Source organism: Mauremys mutica, chromosome 4 (assembly GCF_020497125.1).
Source record: "Mauremys mutica isolate MM-2020 ecotype Southern chromosome 4, ASM2049712v1, whole genome shotgun sequence".
NCBI classification, from domain to species: Eukaryota; Metazoa; Chordata; order Testudines; family Geoemydidae; genus Mauremys; species Mauremys mutica.
The window spans coordinates 133,430,501-133,456,956 of record NC_059075.1 but is presented as its reverse complement, the minus strand read 5'-3'; the positions used below and the strand labels follow the sequence as shown (position 1 = coordinate 133,456,956).

General features: G+C 52.2%; 1 protein-coding gene across 1 annotated transcript in view; it reads left to right on the top strand.

Annotated features, from left to right (window-relative positions):
* The window catches only part of DEF6 (DEF6 guanine nucleotide exchange factor), a 39,016-nt gene extending 14,075 nt beyond the window's left edge, over positions 1–24,941 (top strand). Inside the window, exons 2-11 of the mRNA XM_045013333.1 lie at positions 4,983–5,123; positions 8,187–8,372; positions 14,220–14,447; positions 15,427–15,573; positions 17,057–17,165; positions 18,569–18,867; positions 20,086–20,252; positions 20,840–21,038; positions 23,055–23,145; positions 23,717–24,941. Of these exons, the coding sequence (XP_044869268.1) occupies positions 4,983–5,123; positions 8,187–8,372; positions 14,220–14,447; positions 15,427–15,573; positions 17,057–17,165; positions 18,569–18,867; positions 20,086–20,252; positions 20,840–21,038; positions 23,055–23,145; positions 23,717–23,928 (1,779 nt within the window). The 3' untranslated portion in view covers positions 23,929–24,941. The remainder of the gene's footprint in view (positions 1–4,982; positions 5,124–8,186; positions 8,373–14,219; positions 14,448–15,426; positions 15,574–17,056; positions 17,166–18,568; positions 18,868–20,085; positions 20,253–20,839; positions 21,039–23,054; positions 23,146–23,716) is intronic.
* Positions 24,942–26,456: the final 1,515 nt, after the last annotated feature.

Below are 26,456 nucleotides of genomic sequence, written 5' to 3'. Positions count from 1 at the left end.
CACGTAACCTTGCAAGTTTTTCTTAGTGTGCAAGCGGTGTTCAGTCTTGGAAGAAAAGCTGTATTGTTGTTTTATGTTACAGTTCTTTGGAGATGCTGTTGCAAACAGTTGGAGAGTTTTCTGGCTGCCTTGATCTACTAAATTCTTAGGGCAGAGTAGCTTCCTGGGAATCAGGCTTTGGTATTTGGGCTGAGATGTCAGAAAGAGGGGATTGCCTGTATGCTGTTTGTGACCACTTCTGTTCCAGGACTGGTGTATAGAGTGTAAATAAAACCATTCAAGCTAAGCAACTACCCAGACTAAGCATGAATAATTTTCTTTTCCAAGGGGAAACTGACCTTCATGGCCTTGACATCTACTATAGCAGAGGGGCTATAGGGAAATGTAATTGGTGATTGATAGGTCTATTTATAGGTTCTGTGATTCTATAACTTGAACAAATTGTCTTGCGCATTAACCAGTCCTGGGTTAGATAGAGAGCAGGGAGGGGAACGATCTATATCCAAAGGATTTATGCCCCACCTACAGGGCCTAGTTTCCTGTCCCTGCTAGTGTTTTCCTGCCCCCCTGCCAGGGGAGGGGTGTTCATGGAGCAATTCCTTGGGCATGCTGATGCTGAACTGCAGAAGACTTGAGTAACTGGTGACTGCACAGGACTCTCCTCTGGGCGGGAGTCCAGCTACAAACATCCGTGACTGTCACAGAGGCTCTTGGCTCTTTGAGTTGGACACGACTTTTTGCATCACCATAGAGACGGGGACAAGGCTTGGTTAGAAACGTAGAAGCCTTGCTCAGGGAGGGGGAAGGAAGCTCCCAGGGCTTGTCACGTGCAGCTTGTGGTTTGATGTAGGGTTCTGATAAACAACTTAAACGCAGCTGGGGGGAAAGAAACATGGGGAACCGAGTGAGCTGCTCTTGGGGGTGGGTTTGAACCTTCGGATACTGCAGCTTGCACATCCCAGTGAAGGACAACAGAGACCAGGGTCCGTGGAGCTGTGACACCCCAGACTCTGCCCTTGGTTCTGTGCTGCCATTGCAACCTCCATCTTGTTAGTTATCAAATCGCCCTTCCCACAAACACCCAGAGATACTATACAGGCCTAGGTGCACAGACACCATACGGGGCACATGCAAGCAGAGGTATCCATGCCCAGTAACCCAGGTGCATGTGCACTCTACCACACTCTTGTCCTATCTCTTCAGATTCTTATCTGTTAGGCTTGGCACCCATCATGGCAGTTTCCCAGCTCTAATACTGACAATCAGTGAGGATTCCTTGCCTTCCTCCAGCTCCTTTCATCTGCAGGCTTCACAGTACTTTCTGGGCATTAGTGAATTTAGCCCCCTAACACACCTAGGGTAAGTAATAGGTTTTGCTTCCACCAACAACAACAAAATGCAGCTAGCTCTAGGGTGGAGGTGGCAGCCATGTAACAGCACACAGCAACACAACCAGGTAGTTTAGAACAGGCGGGAAAAGGGTGGATCTTTAGGAAGCCAGGATCTCATTATCCAAACTGGGAATTAGTTAGGACACTGAGGCTAATGAAGTTTTTTTTCCACTCCTGATCTGAGCCAAGTGCTGTGGCAGGTACTTGTAATATATAATCCTAGGCATCAACATAATACTTGTAGCTGTCACACATATACTGTGCTTAAAAGCTGGGTGGAGTCAATATGTTACTGAGAATTTGATTGGTCAAGAAAGGCTCCAAATGCTGAGCTCCCCGTATAACCTCAGACTGATATTTTATTAAACAAAGCCAATTTGAAAGTGAAACTCCATCCACTGTGCCCAGCCAGCTGCGCTTTCACAGAGTGAGCAGTGCTCCTGTGAGTAGAAAGGGGGACTGTATGGCTCAGGGGACCGGTAAATGGGAAAGCATGTTCGAATCTAGTGGACAGGGCACCAGGCTGGGAGTCTGGAGACTTGGATCTCTGCCACTGACCCTGCTCTGTGACCTTGGGAAAGTCACTTCCCCACTCTGTGCCTCAGTTTCCCTTCACCCTTTGTCTTGTCTGTTTTCATTGTAAACTCTTTGGAATGGTCTCTTGCTAGGTGTGTGTACAGGACCTAGCGCAATGGGGCCCTGCTCTCAGTCAGGGTCTCTGGGGGCGACTGTACTGTGAAACGACTGCTTCTCCCTCCGTGTTGCCTATGGTGTATCCACCAGCCCTGGTGCTCTTTAACCTCCCCAGTGGCCATCTCAGCAGACAGGCCAGGGATGTCCGGGATCACAGAAGTGAATGCCCACGTTTGCAGATAGGCAAGCAGCCACCCCGTCCTTGCCAAAAGGGCCAGGTGCCATGTCGGTGGGACGCCCTTCCACAGCATTCTCACCCAGCTGTCTCAGACAGCCGGGAGGTCTCAGACCAGTCTGCATTAAGCATGTGCTTTGCTCTCTCCTGGCTGCTTTCTCTAACTCTTTTCCCCTGCCTGCTCAGCCTTTAAAGGCATATTTGAATATTAGTAATGGCTTATAAATATTACTATTGCGTGTATTCCTACCCACCCCCAGTGTCTATCTGTATTCCCCTCCCCTAGCGCCTTCCACATGAGGAACTCAAAGCACTTCAGACACAGCCATTAATTTAGCCTCAAGAGCTTCCTAGGAGGCAGGCAAATAAATACAACCCCCGTTGCATGGATGGGGAAACTGAGGCAGAATGGTGAAGGGATTTTCCCAAGATCCCACAATGTGAGTCACTGGTAGACCTAGGAATCAGTTCTCCTCACTCCAGGGTCTTCAGTTTCCTTCCTTTGGTGGAATGATGGGCAGAGTTGTTCTGCCAGCATTTCAACCTGCAGCTCCAGGGACTAAGGGCCTGATTTGTAAAGGTATTTAGGCACCCAGTGGGATTTCCAAAAGTATTCAAACGAATGGGGATTAGGTGCCCAGGCCCTTCGGAAACCCCCCGAGTCACCTAAATACCTTTTAAAATCTGGCCTTAAGTAACTAAGCCAGCCCCTCTGAGTACGTCAATATCTGACACCACCCCAAGGGCCGGAAATGTCCCCTCCTACCCCAGCAATGCTCTGCAGACTGAGTCACCTTAGGGTCTGGGCTCTTGTGCAGCACTTTAATCTCAGCTCTTCTGCCTTCTAGGCAGGGCTGCCGGCACCTGAGCAGCCCTGACCAATGCTTCTGTGCATCCACTTTGCAAACCGTTTGGCAAACAAACCCACCCATCCTCTGTTCACTGACTGCAGGAGCACTGGGGAGCACAGGAAACTGAGCACCATGGAGTTAATTTACTCTCCAAGGGTGGGGCATTCACTGAGGCCCCAGTGGGGAACTGTGCATCAGTGGTCTGTGTTAGGAGATCATCTGTCCCTTTTTCTTATTCTCTGCCCCATCCCTGTTGCCAGGCTGGCTAACAACCTTGGTTAATATCCAAAGCCCTTAGCCCTTCCATGCAGCCTGCCACATACTGCACACCCTGTGCATGTCCCAGAACGTCAGGCAAAGATATCTGGGAGTTGTCTGTAGGCGGCATGTGATTATCTAAAATGCCTCTGTTCCCCACAAAAGAGCCTGTGACTGATGCTCATCCTATAGCTCAGTTGAGTATGGTTCTTTCTGAAGGTTTGAAATTCGGAATCTGAGCTGCTTTGGTTAGTTTTGATTGGAGGCCTAAGTCACCTGGTATGTTTCTCTACCCTGATTGGTTGAGTACAATTTTTTTTGCATCAGAATATGATTTGTGGTGCAAATAGTGTCGGTTGTGAATTGGAAATTCTCCAGTTCACCGTTTCTGCACGTATTCCTGCCAGTAAATGTGATTGTTGGAACACTCACAGAAAACAAACAGATGCAAACAGACCCAAAGTGTTTTATGTCAGTTAACATCCACAGAATATATTTTGAGGCATTCACCTACGTTTGCTGCAGAGTCTGTCTACCTAGGCGTTGCTAACATGCCCATCACCATAGTATCTAGGCAGCATATACCAAATTAAGAGTAGCAGCATTATGATCCAGCCTTTCCCATCCCTCTGATATTATTATTATTTTATTATAGCACCAAGAGAGTCTTAGTGATAGACCAGGATCTCACTGTGCTAGGCGCAAGCGCATAACCTCATCAGAGTATCGCTGAAGAGCATATTCCCCCCCGTCCTTCGGAATGGCCAAAACCAAATTTCAAAATAAAAACTCTCAAGGGAGGAACTCCGGGTCCCCCATTTCAAATGACACCCATAAAACATCACTATCATTATGCTCAGTGTATCTTCAGGGACAAGTTCTAAGCCACTCCAGCCAAGTGCAGCTCAATGTCAGTTTATTTGCTCTATGGTTCTGCGCCTCCATCCTTTGCTATAGTGATGAAAATGTGATTCGCTTTAAATGGGGAAATAAACGATGAGATGCCCCGGATCTTTCCTCTGCTCCTTGCAGCCTATACCTATCTTTGGAATGTGAGAGTTTATCCCAGGCTAAACTGGGATACTTTTGGGGAATCTGTTGTTAAACAATTAGCATATCACAGACTTATTGTTAGGACATGAGGATGCTTAGATGAAACAGTGACACTTGTGTTCACAGCAGATAAACAGAGAAGTTAGATAAAATTATCAATACTCGTGTTGGAAAGTTGCAATGTAACACGACTTTATCTCTTACCATTCAGAACAAAAACACACAAGGACTAAAAACAGAGAGAGAGAAAGCAGGCTGCTCCCTATAGCAGCGATGTCCAATACTACTTTGTTCTAGGCTGGTTCTTACCAGGCTGTTTGTGCTTGCACACATCTCTAGAGCCCCTTAGCCTGCAAACCAGGAAACGCCCTACTCTTAAAGTGATAACTTGCAGTTTCAACACATTCCCCAATACACCACAGCGCTCAGTCACACCTGGATAGCTAGGTCGGTGTCTGCATGTCACTGTTTATATGTGCCTATGGAGTGCTGTAGGCTCGTTGTTAACGAGTGCTGTGCCGGGAAGCTGTAGAGTGCCTCTGTTTTTTCTTCCTCTGCCAGGTGCTCTCTCACAACCTGTACACAGTGCTTCATATCCCCCATGACCCAGTGGCGCTGGAGGAGCATTTCCGGGATGATGACGACGGGCCGGTATCGAGCCAGGGCTACATGCCTTACCTCAACAAATACATCCTGGATAAGGTAAGCTCCTTCACTTTCTCCTTGCCCCCTTCTGTTTGGTTGCTGGTGGAATTTCATTCTTCTCCTTTCCCTACGCCAAGGCCGGTCATCCCTTTAGAGCACCCCCATCTGTGGACTTAGATGTATTTTTCTTAGGAAAGGACCATTTGGCTGGGATTTAGGAGTCAGTGTGTCTGACGGCCACCATCTTGGCCAACACACTGAAACAGGCACCTCCAGAGCTAAAAGCATGAGCTGTTACAGCTTGAGTTAAAGAGGCTGTAACGGATTCATATCCTCAGAGGAGCGGACGCAGAGGGGGACCTGTAACACACGCTCGCCGGTGGGTTGCACTGAGAGAGGACAACCAGAGGCCTTAATTCACCCTGCGTTGCATCTTGTCATCACTGACACCTGGGTAAGATAAAATGCTACCCAGTCAGAACTCCCCGCTCGCCCTGCCGGTGGCATTCTGTAGCCGCTTTGCACAGGCATGAGTGCCCACCCTGTGCTAGGCCTTTATGCCCGATTGCCTGGGGGATGGAGAGTTCAAAAGGCAGATAAACGCTGAACGTTAGTAGTTGCATTGGCAGCTCTTTGCAAAAAAAGTCACCCCTTCCACTCTGCCAGCCCTCCCTGCATACCGTGACTCAGTGTTTCCAGAAGGGGCAGCGTAGCTCTGACAGACAAGACACCCAGTGGTGGAAAACCCGACAGGAAAGCTCAGGCCTTTCTCTTTTAGTAGGAATTTTTTTTGCCCCATTTGGCGGTTTATCAGGGAGGACGAAAATAGAAGTTGGCACCGCAAGGGACAGGTATTTGGGGTTTTCTTGTATCTCAAAGGCATCTTTGTTTCTTAAACTGAAACGTTGTGGCTTGTTGCTCTCTGGGCTGCTTCCTCTGGGCATGTGGGGAAAGGAAAAGTTACTAGCAACTTTCTTCCACTGTGCCCTTTAAAGAAGGGGGCCCCATGTCTAGTGCTGGAACACGTCACCTTCTTGTCCCCCAATTTCCGAATAGCTAGACTGCCCTGCCCTAGATTGCACCACCAGCTGGTGGAATAGGTTACTGCTCACGGTGGGTCAGAGCAGAATGGGGGCCGCAGGGGTTCCGTGTGCCAAGATGAGGTGGTTGGACCGCATGCCCCCTGTGACCGCGTGCACCCTGTCTCGCCTTTCATAGGAGGTGCCTCCCTATTGCCCTAGGTTGTGCCTTGGCCCGTTCAGAGCTGCAGCTAGTAAAAGAAGCCACGGTGCTCGTTTGTGCAGTGCATAGCCCCATGTGTCAGCATCTCACCCTAGGTCTGGGGCAGCTCTAGGTATTTTGCCGCCCCAAGCATGGCAGGCAGGCTGCCTTTTGCAGCTTGCCTGCGGGAGGTCCCCAGTCCTGCAGATACGGCGGCAGCCTGCGGGAGGTCCGCCAAAGCCGCGGGACCAGCGGACCCTCCGCAGGCATGCTGCCGAAGGCACCCTGCCTGCCGCCCTCGCGGCGACCGGCAGAGCGCCCCCCGTGGCTTGCTGCCCCAGGCACGCGCTTGGTGTGCTGGTGCCTGGAGCCGCCCCTGCGCTAGGTAATCAATGCAGAGAAGCGTGTTGCTGGAGCTGGGGGGGTGGCGTAGCGGTCAAAGCCTCTGGTATTAAACGCCCCTCCTCTGCAATGTAGTCAGCTGTCCATCTGGAGAGTTCTTAGCCCAAGACTTGGGGATCTCCTGGGTAGTAACTCTAAGCAGCACAGGCTGTTAGTCCGTCAGGGAGCCGAGAGAGCCGCAGGCTCTGGCTATGTCCAGCAGCCCCAGTGAAGGATCTTGTTTATATTCATTACAGCTAACCTTGTTCCTTGCCTCTGCCCTGCTATAGACTCCAGGGAATCACAGGTTGGAATCCTGACTAGGCCAGCCCAGCCCATCAGAAGTAGATAAATTGAGTTTCTTGTGGGTGGGTCTTTCAGAGGAGACATTTCAAAACCCAGCTCTTGTCTGCATGGCCATGAAAGATCCGAGAGGGCGTTTTGATAAGAGTAAGTGGTTTACCCTGGTATTTACAGCCAAAATGTTTCCCTCCCACCCTGCCCCTGGGCAGTGTCCTGTTTGGATGCTGCCCCACACCCCAGCAGTGGCTGCATTTCACTGGGGGTGGCTGCGTGCAGTTTGTAAAGTACCTTCTGGATGAACAGTACTGTAGAGCTGTGAGATCTGACCGAGCCGCTATAGTCACTGTCGTGGTATCCCCTGTGTGTCACGGAGTTCTGAAATAATCACTGACACACTAAACCGACCAGCTGGGAAAGCTCCCGGACACGGTCATGTCCAGGTCCATGTGCTCGAGGGCTAGGCCAGGGGTTGTAGTGCCTGGCAGCTGTTGAAACATCACGCATCTTGGCTGGGGTTCGGGACTGGGACATAGGAGAGCTGGGCTCTATTCGTGGCTCAGCTACCGCCTGGCTGGGTGACCTGGGATGAATCACTTCCCCGCTCTGTGCCTCAGTTTCCCCATCTGTCAAAGGGGGATGCTGATACCAACCCTACTTCATAAAAAGCTTTGAGACTCAGGGATGGAAATGACTCTGTAAATGCCAGGTATTGTTTATTATCTATCTTATGCTGCCTTCTGTTACTTGGATGCAAGGGCAGAATTGCCAGGTCTGTCTGAGAGGGGGAGGATCATGCCTGGCTGCCTTACGAGGTAGGTGTCATAACATGATGCCCTAGGTACTCCAGTGCTGGGTGCGTTAGTAAGAGACCGACAGGCAGCAATTCTGTATCAGAGTCCCTACAGCTCTGGGTTCATGTTAGAGTGCTCTGGGAGTAGAGCAGGGGCCTGGGAACTGGGATTCCTGGCTTCTAGCCCCAGCTCTGCTGGTGATATACTGGGTGATCTTGGGCACATCACGTGCCCTCTCTGTGCCTCAGTTTCCCCAGGTGTAAAATGGGGGTGACAATGCTCCCCTACCTCACGGGGATGACAAGCAATTTGGGTTTGTGGAGCTCTTTGCACTCCTGAGATGACAGGCGCTGTAGCAGGCTGTTGTGTTATTCCCAGTGCTTTGTAATGTCATGGCATCACCTTCACTGGGGTGTGTTTGCAGGTGGAGGAAGGGGCTTTTGTCAAGGAGGATTTTGATGAGCTCTGCTGGACGTTGACGGCAAAGAAGAATTACAAGCCCGACCGGAATGGGAACAGTGTCGTGTCCCATAAGGACGCCTTCAAGCTCTGGTGTCTCTTTAACTTCCTCTCTGAAGACAGATACCCTCTTGTCATGGTCCCAGATGAGGTAGGAGCTCCTTGTCTTGTCATTTGCAGTCAGTTCCCCAGCTTCCCCCTCTCTGAGGAAAACTCTGGCCAAGTGCAAGAGACTTTTATTGGACTGACAAATAACACAGTGATCCAATAAGATCTAGTGACGCATCTACCTTGCAACGTTACAGCAAGGGATAGTGCTACAGGTTGGTATGGGAAAGCGTGAGCTTTTCCCCACAGAGTCACCAGTTCAATTCCAGCCTAGATCAGTGCTAACAAAGTTGTTTGCCGGCCTGTGTGGTATTAGTTTATTTCACCTCAGACCAGTCTCAGTGGGGCCAGAGATCACATCTCAAACTCCTGCCCCCACACTATAATTGAGACTAAGTGCCAGCTTTGTTGGCAGTCCCAGTGGTGAGGCCAAGGGCCGAATGGGTCATGGAGACTGAATTCCCTTCTTGGGCTTAGAGGAGGGTCCTCCAGGACGGGGCTTCTGCACCTGGGCAGGCTGGGGTGAAGGACTGTGCTCTGCTTGTCCTGTGGATGAACAGAGGGCTTTGGTGCAGGTTTAACTAAGCCCATGCAACCGCTCTAGTCAGGAGGGGTGATGAGGTGATGGCCGAAGGGAAGGAAGAGGGGTAAAGCTGTTATGAGCAGCGGTATGGGAAACGCTCTCTAGGCTGGGCTGTTTCCTTGCGTGGCCACCATCCCCCTCACATCTGGGAACTGGCTGTAACTGCTTGCAGAGCCAGAAGATACGTGGGTCAGAACTGTGTCCAAGAGGAAGGAAAATAGCTGAGGCAGGAGAGCAGACCGTTCTGCCGGTACAGCCGCGGAACCAGCTCGCGGGAGCCAGCCGTCGTTCCCCAGGGGACTGCTCCGTAGCGAAGGTCCTTGCCCGTGGCACGGATAGCCTGATGGTGTGGAAAGAGTGCGAGGAGACAATGTGTTCCGTCGGCTGGCTCGGTTTGCTGCCCTGGGTGTTCAGCTCAGCTGGTCCTGCCTCCATCACGGGGGCCATGCATTTTCAATCCCTTTGCCGAGCCATGTCTGATGCTTGCTCTCCACTCCAGCTGGCTTTCGTGGTGCGGATGCAGCTGTAGCAGAGAGGGTGGGGGTACTGGGCCGGCATGTTCGCATTGCACCTGCCTGATCAGCCAGCACCATGTGCCGGAGCTGCGTGAGCAGCAAAAGCTGTCAGTTGAAAACACGGAAGCCCAAAGGCTGCGATCGCAGGTAGCTTCAAGCCCCCAGGTTTGTAACGGGGATGGAAACGGAGCTGAGACCTTGACTGTGCCAGGGACTCCCAACTGCTATTGCCATTGTACCTGCTCAGGGGCTGGCTGAGTGGGAGCCAGCTGCCTGTGTGGACATGCACTCTCACCCTGCAAGGCCTTCTCTAAGGCTGCCCCCCTTTTCCAAAACGAATGTGGAACAATAAGCCTCTCATAACATATTTAAAGCCACACAACCCCATAAGGTCAGGGTGCTGTCGGGGGAACGTTGCTGATCATTTCGCTTCCCTAATGAGTAACTTTATGGGGGTGGTTTTGTCAATAGATTCTCCTGCACCGCATGAAATAGTTGGATCCAGATGGATCACGGCGTGCTGGGATGTGGTCCCCATGGGCGGCTGCGGAGTGGCGGAGTCCGTGTTTTAGCCTGCAGGAAAGGCTCTGACCACCCCGGATATGTGTGTGCATGCCGCAGAGTTAATTAAAAGAGAGGAATCCCAGCCGCTCAGCCAAAGCGGCTAATCATAATCTCTAAATTCCACGAGGCATGTGGGAAGAAAGGGAGGTTTCTATGGTCTCCCAATGCAGAACTAAAGTCCCCATCAGGTGGGTTGCAAATCCACAGACTCAGGCGGGGAAAACAAACCCATTGCCGCTGGCTCCAAAGCTAACAGCGGCCTGGCCGGCAATAAGGGGATGGTCTGGGCCTGGCCTTGCCCCTCTGACTGATGGGCTGGTGAGGATGGCCTCTGTCATGCCGCCACTCTCTGCTCCCACCAGGCAGCTGCTGCTCTTGCTCCATCTCCCCTTTAGATCAGCAAAAACCAGAGCTGTGCGGTTGCTGCATATGCACGCGCACTTCCTGTTCCCCAAGAGAGGTATTTCCTGTTCCACAGACCTTGACACACTGAATCATCTTTCTGTTTGAGTGGCGCTGCCTGGGGGCTGGGCGTTCGCTTGCTTTTTATAAAGGGGGCAGGGTATTGGGGCTTTTTCCTTCTCCTCTGCACTAGGCTGTTTGGAGCGGGGGAAGGACATCCAATCCACGGGACAGAGTCGGTACTATCCCTTGCCCTGGGTTACACCACAATTGAACCACAATGACTTCAGCAGGGTTGCATGGATGTCAAACTCGACCCTTCATGTCTGGGCTCTGGCTCAGCTCTTGGGAGATGAGAGGTGGCCAAAACCCTCAGTTAAAATAACCAAACAAAAACCAAAACTTTCTGATGGGGGTTTTTTTCACTTTTTTTTTTTTTTTTTTTTTAATTTCAAGGTGATTTCCTGACATTTTGACCCACTTTCTGGGAGACCGTCTCTCTCCCTTCTTACAGTAACTTGCTCTGATCTCAACAGCAGCCAGAAAGGGCCCCAGAAATCCACAGCTAACACTGCGATTATGGCACTGGTATGCGACACCTGCCTCGTGCCCTAGCTCTAGCACATTTGAGGTGGTTATCCAGCCCCTGTGACAGATTCTGCAAAAATCTAAACTTTTCTTAAAAGAAGTTTCTAGTCTTTACTGTTACAAAAAAACCCTTCCCAAATGCAAACTGACTGTAGACAATGCAACTCTATCTTCCTGAGGCCTGGTCTACACTACGAGTTTGTCGAATTTAGCAGCGTTAAATCGAATTAACCCTGCACCCATCCACACAATGAAGCCATTTTTGTCGACATAAAGGGCTCTTAAAATCGATTTCTGTACTCCTCCCCGACGAGGGGAGTAGCGCTGAAATCGACATTGCCATTTCGAATTAGGATTAGTGTGGCCGCAGTTCGACAGTATTGGCCTCTGGGAGCTATCCCACAGTGCACCATTGTGACCGCTCTGAACAGCAATCTGAACTCGGATGCACTGGCCAGGTAGACAGGAAAAGCCCCATGAACTTTTGAATTTTATTTCCTGTTTGCCCAGCATGGAGCACTGATCAGCACAGGTGACCATGCAGTCCCAGAATCAAAAAAGAGCTCCAGCATGGGCCGTATGGGAGATACTGAATCTGATCTCTGTATGGGGATATGAATCTGTTCTATCAGAACTCTTTTCCAAAAGACGAAATGCCAAAACATTTGAAAAAATCTCCAAGGCCATGATGGACAGAGACCACAACACGGACTCAACACAGTGCTGCTTGAAACTTAAGGAGCTGAGACAAGCGTACCAGAAAGCAAAAGAATGAAATGGACGCTCACGGAGGGAGGGGCGACTGACGACTGTAGCTATCCCACAGTTCCCACACTCTCAGAACACCATTTGAATTCTGGGCTGAGCTCCCAGAGCCTGAAGGGTCAAAAACATTGTCGCGGGTGGTTCAGGGTATATGTCGTCAGCCCCCTCCAGCCCCCCGTGAAAGCAAAGGGAAAAATATTGTTTCTTGCCTTTTTTCAATGTCACCGTATGTCTACTGGATGCTGCTGGCAGATGCGGTGCTGCAGCACTACACAGCAGCATCCCCTTGCCTTGCCTTGCCTTGCCTTGCCTTGCCTTGTGGACGGCAGATGGTACAGTAGGACTGGTCTCCGTCGTCATTATCCCGTGGGTGCTCCTGGCTGGCCTCGGTGAGATTGGTAGGGGGCACCTGGGCAAAAATGGGAATGACTCCAGGTCATTCTCTTCTTTAAGTTTTGTGTAATGGAGATTCAGTCCTGCCTGGAATATCAATCCAGCTGGAGGCTTCTGCCTCAGGCTGCTCTCCCAGTCAACAGCACCATGTGGTCGCGCCTACCCCAGCCTACCCCTTGCTACCAGGGCTCTCAATCAGATACTTAGACCTCTACATTTTGCTGCAAATAAAAAAATTAAGCTGCCGTTTAGAACTGTTCCCCAACATACATATCATGGGACATTTTGTATTTTACCAGTGTCAACCAAAGGCCCACACACAAATGGAGATTCAGTCCTGCCTGTGCTTCTATCCTAGTGCTTATCACAGATTCCCATTTTCAGCTATAGGCGGAGCAAGTTCAGAATGGTGGTTCACTCTACTTTGCTGTAAGCCAACCACCCTCCCCTCCCCCATTTGATCTCTGCTTGCAGAGGCAATAAAGTCAGTGTTGTTTCTTATTCATGCATTCTTTTATTACTTCATCACAGAAATGGGGGGATAACTGCCACGGTAGCCCAGGAGGGGTTGGAGAGGAGGGAAGCAACGGGTGGGGTTGTTGCAGGGGCACCCCCTAGAATGGTATGCAGCTCATCATTTCTGCAGGATGTCTGGGGCTCTGACCCGGAGCGGCCGTTTGCCTCTCCGGTTCTTTAGTAGGCTTGTCTGATATTCTAGGCAGGACTGACTCTCCATTAGACAAAACTTAAAGAAGAGAATGACCTGGGAGTCATTCACATTTTTGTCCAGGTGCTCCTGACCGACCTCACCGAGGCCAGCCAGGAGCACCCATGACAGCAGCAGACGGTACAGTATAACTGGTAACCGTCTTTGTCAACTTGCAAAGCAGCAGACGGTACAGTATGGCTGGTAACTGTCTTTGCTAACTTGCAAAGGCAAGGGGATGCTGCTGTGTAGCACTGCAGTACCGCATCTGTTAGCAACATCCAGTAGACATATGGTAACAGTGAAAAAAGGCTGAACATGCTCCATGGTTGCTGTGCTATGGCATCTGCCCGGGGAATCCAGGGAAAAGGGTGTGAAATGATTGTCTGCTGTTGCTTTCACGGAGGGAGGATTGACTGACGATATTTACCCATAACCATCCGCGACAAATTTTTGGCCCCATCAGGCTTTGGGATCTCAACCCAGAATTTCAATGGGTAGGGGAGACTGCGGGAACTATGAGATAGCTACCCACAGTGCAATGCTCCGGAAGTCAACGCTAGCCTCAGTACATGGACGCACACCGCCGAATTAATGTGCTTAGTGTGGCCGCGTGCACTCGACTTTATACAATCTGTTTCCAAAAATCGATTTCTGTAAAATCGGAATAATCCTGTAGTGTAGACATACCCTGAGTCTGAATGCAGCCTGAAACAGCCAGATCTGAGCAGCGTGAGCTTCACCCAGTCATCTGAAATTGGGTGTTTACGCTAAAACCTAATGATGGTGCTTCACAAGACAGAATTTAAAATACTTTAAGTGTATCACTGTGATTGTCAGCAGTTGTGGGCGCGTGTTGGGTCATTGCTATGTGAGTGAGGGGCCGAAATAGCAACTTCATTCTTTCCCACTAAGCAAAACTGAGTGCAACAGTAACTGTGTTAAGTAAAATCATAGGCCAACGCTTTCAAAACTGCTCACTGATTTTTGGTTGCTTTGAGTTTTGGGGTGGGCTACTAATGTCTGGGGGGAGTCTCGGGTGGAAATGAGGGTTCCCCTACTTCTTTTCAGTGAACACGGGGATTCCCCCAGGTCTCTGGGGTGGAGGTGGGGGTGCCCCCAGCTCTCTGGAAGTTTGGGGGTGAAAGTAGTGTCTATGGGGTGAAATAGGGTTGATTTTAAGTCTCTGGGTGTTCTGGGGTGGAAAGGGGGCTCCATTGGGTGCAGTGGCAGTGGCCTGAAGTCTCTGGGGTGGGAATGGCGGGTGGCCCCAGATCTCCGGGGATCCCCAGGTTAAAAATGGGGGGTAGCGTAGGTCTCTGGGGGTCCCCAGGTGGAAATGGCTCTTGCTTTGCCTCCCACCCCCGCCTGCAGGTGGAGTACCTGCTGAAGAAGGTCTGCACCGCCATGAATGTGGAGCTGAACTGCTGCGAGCTGGACGACTACCTCTCGCAGGATCCCCAGCACCAGAGCGGCATGACGGTCTGGCAGTTCCTGGACCTGGTGAACTCGGGGAAGCTCCTGCGGGGGATCGAGCGGGAGGCCGTCAGTATGGCCATTGAAGAGGTGTACCAGGAGGTCATTGAGGACATGCTCAAACAGGCAAGGAGCTAGCAGGGACCCTGGGAGACAAGCTACTGGGAGAGGGGCTCAGGCTGGGTTTTGATCCCCACCAGAAATGGGCTGTACCACATAACCTTGTCACTAAGCCCAGTGCTGTGGGGGCCTACCCATCTCGGGGCAAAGCCGGGCCCTTCCCTCTCACCCCAGGGACAGTGTGCCACCTCTCCCCAGTTCCATATGGACGAAGTCATAGGGCTATTACGAGAGAACCCTACCTGCTGAGTTCATGGGGAGGGGTGAGGTTAGAGCTCTGGACAGGGGGGCTGCCCCAGTCCTTCCTGGAAAGCTCGTGGGAACTGCATGTGCAAAGGAATTTCCAGCAGCCACCCCTAGGCAACCAGGTGATGAGTCTGCCAGGCGTGTCTGGCCACCAGGCAGGCTCTCAGCCCTTCTTATTAGCTACCAGGCCAGTTTTTGGACCTAAAATACTTTGCTTAAGAGAACACAGACCCTCGCTGGCAGACAGCATCTCTGATTGTTTGTCTGTAGTGACAGCGGCTCTAGCCGTGGCTTGTGGCCATGCCCGCCATGGCTGATGTGCAGTTGGTAACATGGCAGTGCTGTTGGCTGACACCGTGTTTCTATTACCGGTTCGGCACGCTGTGGATAGGGCCCCTGGCCTGTGCTTGTCGAACTGGTTTGGCGGGTCCTTCTTGCTCCCAGCAAGCTGTGTGCAGTATGACACCTTGGGGCACATTGCTCCATGCATGTCTGCTGGGCACTCCGTCCTTTCTGAGGCAATATGGGACAGGGGCCCAGCAGCTTTCCCAGCATGCACCAATACGCGCACAAGTAGGAAGCACGGTAGGTGCGGATGCACTGAGATGGTTCTGGTGGCTGGGCGCAAACTGAGACAACCCGGGTGGGAGCCAGGTGCAAAACCCGCCTTGGACTCATAGCGCAGGGGCTCTCTGGCACGGCCCGTGGATTGAGACCCCCTCTGTCTGTCTGGGCGCAGGGCTACCTCTGGAAGAAGGGCCAGCTGAGGCGGAACTGGTCCGAGCGATGGTTCACACTAAAGCCCAGCGCCCTGTCCTACTACATGAGCGAGGAGCGGAAGGAGAAGAAAGGCAGCATTGCCTTGGACAAACACTGCTGCGTGGAGGTAACTGCGCTGGGCTCCGGCGGAGAGGGGCTGTGCTGGGCCATCGGTGTAATAACAGCTCCTCCCTGTCTCCCCAGGGGGTGTGCGCACCCCAAGTGCTACTGTTCCAGTGGGTGACAGACCCCAGGCAGTGCCTGTGGAAAGAGAGATGGGGACATACAGTCAGACCGATTTCACCTCCATTAACACAGGCGCCCCATGGCAACTCGAGGCTAGAAAAGCTCCCCAGATGCCATGGTGACGGACGCTGTTCGAGAACCAGAACCAACCGGATTTTCACAGGCTAGGGCACAAGGGTGGCTGCTGGGTTGTCTCCACTCAGCATGCTGCAAAAAACCGATGTGTTCTTAGCTCGGGTTAAACCGTCAGGACAGACGCAGCATTTGGCTTTTAACTCGGGTCAGCAGCGCGAGCTGCAGCCCATAGGGCAGCCTTGAACTGCTAACCCGAGTTCAAGGCCTCGTTGCCGTGTCTTAGCTGCTATTTTAACCCGAGTTCGCTAACACGTGCTAAGAACACCCCTTTTGCAGTGCACTTACCCTATGTGACATGAGCTTGCTCGTTCTCAGCCCAGCTCCCAGCCAGCCGGCCTCCCCGACCGAAAAATCACTGCTACAGTTGGCACTAATTGGCAGTCTGCAGAAGGGCCAGGGACTGAATGGGCCCCGGAGACTGAGCTCTCTTGATCAGATCAGATGCCTATTGGGCAGGGGCGTGTTTGGGGGAAGTTTGTCCTGTCAAGCCCTGTACGTGGGATAGATGGAGGACTTGGCTCTCCCGGGCTGTCAGTCCAGCACCTTTCACCAGCACTAAATCCACACCAGGTTTCAATCACTTTTACTGCTGGCTTCTCCACTCCAGCATTGCTGGCTGCTGCAGGGTCCCCCGGGGGGGGTGGGGGGGTGCAGTGACATCACTGACCCACAGGGCTAGGCTCGAGGGTCATCTGATGTGACAGCCCTGGCGTATGAAGCAGCAGCAGACCCGTTAACCAGCTGTGTGCTGCCTGACATCCCACTTGCCTCATGCCTGTGTCGGTGGGGGTGGGGACTCACATCCATTGCTGGTACCTGGCCTAGCAATATCAGCTGGGTGCCAGGCTGCCCTTTATCAGCACGCTGCCCCAAAGGCTTCCATCCAGCAAAGGAGGGGTTAATACTGGCCCCGGTTTGTACAGGGACTGGGGGACGCTGAACGTAGGCGGGGAAGGAAAGAAACGTTTATTTTCCTTGTAATTCCTGCCCCTTTACGTCCAGAAGGAAAGGCCCTAGGGGAAGGGCACAGTGGGGTTTGGTGGGGAGCTGCCTGGGCCAAAGGGGGGGGGGGGCTGGCAGGCTGGGAGTTGTGCTGTGGGGGGCTGTCCCAGACTGTAGGGTAAGGGGTAGGGGCGATTTGCGCCGTTCCAGGAATGGGTTTGTGGGCGCAGGGGGGATTTGCACTATTCCAGGTACAGGAGCGGTAACTCCTTCCCCTCTCCCCATAGGTCCTGCCTGACCGGGACGGGAAAAGATGCATGTTCTGCGTGAAAACCTCTTCCCGCACGTATGAGATGAGTGCCTCGGACACCAAGCAGCGGCAGGAGTGGACGCTAGGTTTGTGCCGCAGCACCCACGCCGGGCTCTCAGCCCGCCCACCCTCCCTGTCCGTCCTGCCTTCCTCTTGCTCCTGGGTCGCTTCAGTGGAAGGAAAAGATGAAACCCTGGGGTGGCAAAGGCAGCTTCTGCCCTTGAGCTCTCTGTGCACCTCTACATGCTCTTCCTCTGCACACTCAGCACCCCTGGCAGGGCTGCCCCAGGCCCATAAAACAGAGACCCAGTTTCTTCCCACAGGGTAATAGCAACTCCCATTAACTTCAGTGGAGCTGGCTGCTTGTGCCCAGTGCTGGGAGGAGGGGAATGCCGAGTCTGCTTCTTGGCATTCTCTGTCTCTCTTACATGTGGGTGGGTAGGACATTCCCTTGGTGTCCTTCGGAGTTCCCCTTTCCCTTGCTTGTGAGCTATGTGCCAATCAGCAGCCTCACTCCACCCCAGAGGTGGCCACATTTTGTGTTAGGTGCCGTGTGTATCTCATTGGTGAAGCACTTTGGGATGAAACTGTGAGAGATTCTTATTAACTAACCACTTAGAGCAAACTAAGTGAGGCACTGCAGCCTAGTGGCTAGAGCATTGAACAGGGACTCAGGAGACCTGGGCTCCTGGCTTGGTCACTGGCTGCTGGTTGACCTGGGCAAGTCACTTCCCCTCGCTGGGCCTCAGTTTCCCCATCTGTAAAATGGGGATAATGTAAAGAGCTGGGCGATCTACTGATGGAAAGAGCTAGGGTTTTAGAATTAACCAGCTTTTCTTGTAAACCTCTCCCAAGATTCTGCTAGTGCCTGATCAGCTGGTACAGGTGCCCATTTCACAGAATTCAGGCCCAAACACTTTTTCCAAAATGTTTCAAGTTGTTTGGAGTTAGCAGCTGGACTTTCCAAACATCGTGTTGCTGCAAACCAGGTCACTTTAATCAGACTGACTCAGAATCCATGGCAAACAGCTGCTCCCTCAAGAGGGCTGTGTGTATAGCTGCCATGCTTAGCACTGTACAACCGTGAAGTAATTAGCACCCTTGCAACACAGGTGAGAATTGTTGCACAGATTGAGAAACTGAGGCACAGGTTGGTCAAAGGCCTGATCCTGTTAAGTGCTAAGTGGCCACAGCTCCCATTGAAGTCAAATGGGTCTCAGCACCCTGCAGGACTGGGTCCGGAGGTCACAGTCAGTGGCATCGCCATATTAACCTTTCGGATGCTGTGGATGTATTTGACATACACATGCATCAAGAGAGGTCAAAATGCAGGACGTAGAACCCAGGAGTCCTGTCTGCCGGGCCCCCAGTCTCATTCTCGTAGGAGGCCATGCTCTGGCCATGTGGCTTGTGGCACGCTGCAGCAGCTGGATCTATGGCCCAGCCGGGTGTGGCCCTGCTGAGTTTCCTTTCCTTCCTTCCCTCCCAGCCATTCAGACAGCGATCCGGTTGCAAGCGGAGGGGAAGAAGTCCCTGCACAAGGACCTGAAGCAGAAGCGCCGGGAGCAGAGGGAGCAGCGGGAGAGGCGGAAGGCCGCCAAGGAGGAGGAGATGCAGCGCCTCAAGCAGCTGCAGGAGGAGAAGGAGCGGAAGCTGCAGGAGTTGGAGCTGCTCAAGGAGGCCCAGCGGCAGGCAGAGCTGCTGCTGCAGGAGGAAGAGCAGCGGCGCCGGCTGCAGCACGAGGAGATGCAGAGGACCTTGGAGATCCAGCTGAAGGAGGCTGAGCAGGTTGGCGGGGAGGGAGGGGAGGTGGCGTCCATGCTAGGAGGCTTCCATTAGAGCAGGACACAGTATCTCTCTTGGTCTCCCTTGTAAGTCACCGGAGACCCCGAAGTTAGTAGCAATCTGGGTCGCTACTGTTGCAGCCTCCTGGGTCTTTTAACTGGCAAACTCCAGACCCCTGTGCGCAGCAGCTCCTGGTTTCTGACACAGACCGTCCCAGGCAAAGGCCCCTCAGCAGCACTGCATCCCGTTGAGGCTGCACTGGGGCTCTCCCTGCTTTTCAAGTCCAGCACAGTACTTCCTCCCTTGCTTGGCTAGTGTTTTCCTAGCCCCAGACTGCTGAGCAGTTCTCAGACCCAGGGCTACAGGGCACCCCTCCATTTTCCCCATCGGAAGGGGCTCAGTTTGCAGTTTCACCGTGCGTCTTCACAATGGCTGATAGAAATTCAAGCGCCTCGAAGGCCAGCTGGCTGGGGAAATGCAGGGCTTCAATTTCACAGTCCCGTGCAGTCCGGGGTGCTATCGTGGCATAGCTGGCAGGGGCGGCTCCAGGCCCCAGCAAGCCAAGCGCGTACTCGGGGCGGCATGCCGCAGGGGGCACTCTGCCGGTCGCCGGGAGGGCGGCAGGCGGCTCCGGTGGACCTCCTGCAGCATCCGCAGGCACGCCTGCGGGAGGTCCACTGGAGCCGCGGGACCAGCGGACCTTCCGCAGGCACATCTGCAGGAGGTCCACCAGAGCCGCAGGACTGGCGACTGGCAGAGCGCTCCCCGCGGCCTGCCGCCGTGCTTGGGGCGGCGAAATTGCGAGAGCCGCCCCTGCTAGCTGGGACATCCAAGTGGCAACGGGGATAGTCTCCTGCAGCCCAGTTTATTCCCAATTCAGCAGGAAGGCCTGCTCAGCGGCAGTGTCACATCTTTGGGGAGTAGGCTGAGGTCCCTGTTGCCTATCCCTACATTTGCTGGTTAGCTACTGCAGAGGGTTCAGGTGTATATAGGCACCACCCCCCTAAGCAGCTAGGGTCAGGGCCAGTGAATGCGTCTCTCAGCGCCCTGTAGAACTGCAAGCCGGCTGCAAAGGGACGTCCATGGCGGGGAATACGTTCAGCTCCATCTTCCTGGCAGTACAGAGAGGAGAGGCTGGATTCGGGTGGGGGCTGGGGACCCTGCACTTGGCTGTGTGCTGCCCACGCTGATCACCGTCTCCTCCCCACCCCGCGGCTCCAGGCTCGCGCCTCCATGCAGGCTGAGATGGTGCTGAAGGAGGCGGAGGCCGAGCAGCAGCGGAAGCGGATCGTGGAGCTGGAGGCGATGCAGGAGCGGCTCCAGGAGGCCCTGCACCAGGAGGTGAAGGCACGGCAGGACGAGGAGTCTGTGAGATACGCCCAGGCCAGGTATAACCAGGAAATACCTTTCTTCCTACTGACTCCTCAGTGGGCAATGCTCTAAAAGCTGGCTACAGCTCAGCTGGGACTACAAGAGCTGGGAGCTCCCTCACAGCCACTCGCTGGGATGCTTTTCCTTGCCTAGGGGTGGCTGGGTCACATAGAGCCTTGTCTAACAGAGCTGGGTCTCTTAGGTCCGACAGTCGAGGCTCCTGCTTTTAGATCCAGAGGTCGCAGGTTTAATTCCCACTGCTGCTGACCCACTGGGGTGTGGTGTTACTCCAGCACTCCTCCCCTATTCCCCACCGCGCCCCTCGCTGGGAGAGACGGCGACAGGGGAAACTGAGACCTTCTTTCGGGGCCAGTGCTCCTACACCGTTCCTTACAGTGCCCAGCCTTCCCAGCAGGGACCCCTTCCCAGCCAGTGCCTCTACGCCATTCCGTACAGCAGTTCCCACTGGAGGAGATCAGGAGTGGAGCCCATCCCCCGGCATTCTTGCTGGGCCTGGAATAGCTCCGAGCCCCGCCACGGCAAGGTCGGGCGTGTTGGTCACTTGGAGGGTGGGGTGTAGCCGCCTCTCGCTCTTTCTCGGCAGGTTGCTGGCTGAGGAGGAGGAGAAGCTGAAGGAGCTGATGAAGCTGAAGGAGGAGCAGGAGGAATACATCATCCAGACCCAGCGGGAGAAGCAGGTCCTTAAGCAGGAGATGGAAAACAAGAGCAAATATTTGGAAGAGGCCCAAAAGCAGCTGGAAGAAGTGAGAGAGAACAGGCAGAGGGTAGACCAGGATGTCATGGTGAGCATCATACCAGCCCTACTTCCCCGTCTCCTCCCCCCCCCCCCCCCGAGAGATTTACCAAGCCCACCTCCTGGAAAGAAATAGGATGGCTTTACTATTCTGGAGATCGGGGTTTCCTCTCAGGGAAGATCACGTAATTTACTTTTAGCATGTGATTCTCCTTAATACTAGAAAAATGGGGCCCGATCCTGTTCTCACATGCCCTGCTGTAAATGTGGCGTAGCTGCATTGAAGTAGACGGCATTACACCCGTGTAAACACTGGTAGATCAAGGACATCGGGCCGATGGATTTCAGTGGAAAAGAACTGCCCTGTCTAAGCACGTATAAATATATCCATCACCATAGCATCTAGGTGCTCGCGTTTTTGTTAAAGGCGCTGTTGGTGAGTGACTGGCAGCTGCTCTGATGGGCAGAGTTGCATACTCTTCCGCAGGAGCGGTATGTTCTCCTCTGTATACGAGGGAGCAGTTTACTTTAGCTTTACGGTAGCTTTGTTTGCAGCAGCAGTAGTAGCCTCTGGGTGGCAGACCAGCCAGTAGAGTGAGAGATCACCAGGGTGGGCTCTCTGTGCTAACAGCTATTAGCAAAAAAAACAGGAGTACTTGTGGCACCTTAAAGACTAACAAATTTATTGTAGCATGAGCTTTCGTGAGCTAAAGCTCACTTCTTCGGATGCATAGAATGGAACACACAGACAGGAGATATTTATACATACAGAGAACATGAAAAGGTGGAAGTATGCATACCAACAGGCAGAGTCTAATCAATTGAGATGAGCTATCGTTAGCAGGAGGAAAAAAAACTTTTTGAAGTGATAATTAAGATGGCCCATAGAAGGTGTGAGGAGAACTTAACATAGGGAAATAGATTCAATTGGTGTAATGACCCAACTTGCTATTAGCAAGTCTTTCTTCTCCCTGCCAGCCAGGTAATTTGCATCAACACAAACACTAGCTTTTAACTTCTTAGCTGCTACCCATTCCAATGCTGGACTCTGTTTTAAAGAGATACCACACAAATCCAAAGGGTCTGAGGGTGAGAGTTTGCTTGCTTTCCCCTCCATCCTCAAGCATTCGGCCATAAAACTGTTTTGCTCTCTAGTAACCAAATCTGTCCTTAGACCCTGAAGCACAGACTGCTCACTCACAGAATCAGCATGGAGACATCCCTGTCCCAACTCTATTGTCTTTCCAACAAGCTGGCCACACACAGCCATTTGGTTATAGGGCTGCTCAACTTTCTTAACAGCTTTTACTTCATCTGAGACCTTCACTGAATGTTTTCTTCCATATGTTAAGAACAAGTTCCCAGAGAATATTGGCGGGAGGGGAGGAAGTGGTGGTTTGAGTGATGAGCGGTGGTTGTAAGTTTCAAGTCCACCGGGCTCGGCTGGCAAACTCTATTGTGGGAAATCTGCTGGAATGGCATCCCTAAGGGTGGGTCGCCAAACCACTGAGATGGGATTCCCTCGCTACCATGTTGCATATTGATTCATTTATTATCTGTCCGGCAGCATCTGCATAGGTGGGGCACTTTGTGGTCGTCAGTCGAGGCCAGACTCCTGCCTTGAGGGTGACAATGGAACGTTTGCGGGTAGCAAAGGCATCAAGGCGTGGGGTTGGAGGGATTAGAGCCGTGAGAAAGCAGAGCCGGGGTGGCAAAGAGCAGCCTGATTAGGAAGGTGTCGGTAGCTGAGCACTGTTCTGGCCGTAGCAGACCCCATGCAAAATTCAGGACCGTCACACAAATCAAAGTGCCCCTCTGGCCCATGGGGCTTGGAGTCCCCAAAGCTGGCTCTGGTTTCCGGGCTGGTGTTGGTTCAAAGCCCTACCAGAGCAGAGCCCAGGATAGGTCCGATCAATCTCCATTCTTCAAGGCAACGTAAGGGCGAGGCCCAGTTTCTGTGCCGAGGAGATGGGAACTTTCTGCAGCAGGTCCAGGGCATGTGGCTCTGCACTAGGTGGATTTGCCGGCTGTGTGCATGTTACCTGCCTGTTCCTGTTCATTTCAGGCGGCCCAGAGGAAACTCCGACAGGCCAGCACCAATGTCAAGCACTGGAACGTCCAGATGAATCGACTGATGCACCCCATTGGGCCAGGAGGTGAGAGGTGGGGCTAGGACTTTGGGGCAAAAATATTCCTTAATGTGAGAGCTCATTATTTTGCAGCCATTCTGCCTTGGGATCCTTTCATATCTCACAAGCTAAACAGAGTTGGGCGTGGTCTTTACTTGGATGGAAGACCTCCAAGGAATATACATGGTGCTTGGGAACACTGGGCAGTTGGAGGCGCGCTCTTCCACACCGAATGTAAATACAAGATCCTAACCACTTGTGGTTATTAAATATTCCATTGTGTCCCTTTTCACTGGGTTAGGGGTGTTAAACTGAGTCTCCTAGCCAAACGATAGGGAGAGCAATTGCATTCTGACTCTTCTTTCACTTCCTGTCTTCAGTTGCCTAGTGTTGCTCTGTGCTGTTTAACAGCTGCCAGGCTGCACTCCAGAAGTAGCTGCATTTCAGGAGCAGGTGAAGTGAGAATATACAGCCAAGTTGGTGAAGTGCTTTGGGATGAATGGCCATTACATGACACTGAGAGGCTTATGGCTGTGCTGCTTCTGTCTGAAACTGCACGTGCCATGGGAAATAATCCTCTGTTTACGTCTGTTCCCAGAGAAGCGTATGACAGCGTGTGGAGGATTCCCCAGCATCCCGCCTGTGGTCCTCACCAGGAGGGAGTCGTCCCTCAAGCTCAGGCAGAGATTAGAAGATAAGAACTATGATCTTGAGAGGGAAGACAGCAAGAAGAACGTGAACAACGGCGAGACCAGGAGGCTGTCGCTATCTCCTGATATGGACACCACGGCCACAGAACCCTCCAACTAGCCTCAGCAGCATGGCAGAGCCCAGTGCAGAACTGTGGGCACCTCGGGGTGTTCAGACTAGCAAGAGTAGTCAATGTGGTGATCTCTGTAGGGAGACAAGCTGTATGTAGACACATGCCAGAGAGAAGGACAGATTCTATAGGAGATGTATATAATGCATCTAGGGCAGCGGTGCTTCCACTTTATGCAACTAAAGTTTGGTTGCCCCAAGAGTTACACCTGCCTTGCGGAGATACTGCAGCTTCTACCATCTGGGTTGCATAGGTGCAGCCCTTGGAGACTACAACTCCCAGCATGCTGTGCTCCGTTTTGACCTGAGCACCCTGCCGCCTTCCATAGTAAAGCCGAGAGTGGCTGTGGATTGCCTTGTAGAATCCTGCAGACTGTTTGGCCCATGGACCCTGCTCTGGCCACCCCCCCATTAGGATTTCCCAGTTGCTATTGCAACCACAGCTGTCTAGCACGCCGAGATGTAAAGTGTATGGCTCATGTCACGGTGACGTCCAAAAGAGACTTCAAAAATTGTGCTGTGCCCTATTTTGCTTATTTTATAAAGATGGCCAAGAAGGTGTTTGGGATTTTTTTACCTTAAATATCGGCAATGTCAAATCTTCCCTACTTTTCCAGGAGGAGCCCTGGGTATGGTGTGCCTTCGCACCTTTATAGAGGGAGTGGGGAGGGGCTCGTTAACAAAGATGTGCTTTCTCTAAGGCAGGGGTTCTCAAACTGGGGATTGGGACCCCTCGGGGTTGCGAGGTTATTACATGGGGGGATCGCAAGCTGTCGGCCTCCACCCCAAACCCCGCTTTGCCTCCAGCATTTATAATGGTGTTAAATATATTAAAAGGTGTTTTTAATGCGTAAGGGGGTTCGCACTCAGAGGCTTGCTGTGTGAAAGGGGTCACCACTAAAAAAAGTCTAAGAACCCCTGCTCTTAAGGTCTTCATTAGTCAGTGGAGTCAAATAGATGCTAACAAAAAGGAACCAGAAATAAAGCTTTTTAAAACAATGCGACTGTAAATCTCCTTCCCCTCGGAACTGCTCCACTTCCTCTCTCCTCTTGACCCGTGCGATGTCCTACTTTCACTAGTTCTCCTTTCTCTGTAGAGTCTTCCTGAGCAGGAAAGGTCTGAACTTCTAATGCAGGGAACAATCCATTTTAAAATAAATCCTCAGGCTTCTTTATCCATCGTCAAGACCTGAGAAATGACACGAGCTGGTCATCTGTTCCTTTTGCACGGGCCCTGTATCGAGGGCAAGAGTTCATAGAAAATCAGGGTTGGAAGGGACCTCAGGAAGTCATCTAATCCAACCCCCTACTCAAAACAGGCCCAATCCTCATCTAAATCAACCAATCCCCAACTAAATCAGTTGAGTGGGGATGCCATGAAGGGTTCAGAGGTGAAGTCACTAGTGGAAGCTTTGCTCTTGGCCCTGATGGGAGATGAATTAAGTACATTTCAGGATGTTCTTCTGGCTGGAGCTGCATGTGAAAGACACATTCTAGTGTGGATCTTGCTGCTGCTGCATTGAATTGCTTCAGCAGGCGAATGGTTCCAGGTCTTCACAGGCAGATGCATGGAAACACCAGCCTGTCATCACAACAGGTGCCTAGGCCAGAAAGAACGTGCAAGCCCATGATAGTGTTGGCCAAGACCTCTTGATTACTAGTGTGTAATTCAGAAGCTGCTGTCTGTCCTTTATGCAAACAGCATCAGGGCATCCAGAGTTGTCTGGTTTTATTTGGGAGCTGGGCAGAGGGAGCTAATGCTAGGACGTGCTGGCAAAGATGTAAAGATGATCAAAGGAAGATGCTGGGGCATGATTTCCCTGGAGAGAACATGTAATTACCTTTAGTGTTGAACAGGATTCCACATTCCACTCTGCTCTGCTGCGTCTTGAGCTGAATAAAGTGGGGGAGTGATAAGAGATTGTCTGTCTGGGAGGAGGCTGGCACATGCACCAGGGAGCAGATGAACAAGCTGCAGCAAGGCGCTCGATGTTCGGCAGCCATCCCCCGCCGCCTCCGTAGAATCCCGCTTGCCATTCCCAGACTATGTGGGTCAGCCCAGGGACTCCTGCTCTGGAAGTGCTGCCTGCAGTGACAAGAGAGTGGCTGATTTCATCCTCTGACTGCTGTGGGGAAGATTTGGGTTTGCCCCTTGAGTCCCCCAGTGATTTTTGTCCCTCTGGGTTTCATTCTGAGATGTGGTTCATAGCCAGGGTAGCTAAGCTGGACCTCCTAAAACGCATCTGCTTCAGGGCAGCTTTTAGAAATAAACCCCCTTTAAAATGAATATTAAATAGAAAAGTTCTGCCCATTTAAGAAAAGTCTTGTTATTGGGAATTCCTGGGCATCTGCAGTGTATTGGTCCGCCTTCTGCCTCTTGCATACAGCCCTGGCTTCTCCTGGTGTGATCCTTTCTGGGGTGTCTTCCTTCCACAAGGGCCTTAGCTGTGCTCAGAACAGAGTCCAGAAACTGTAACCAGCCCACATCGCCTCTGGCATTCCCAGCCATCAGCTACTTG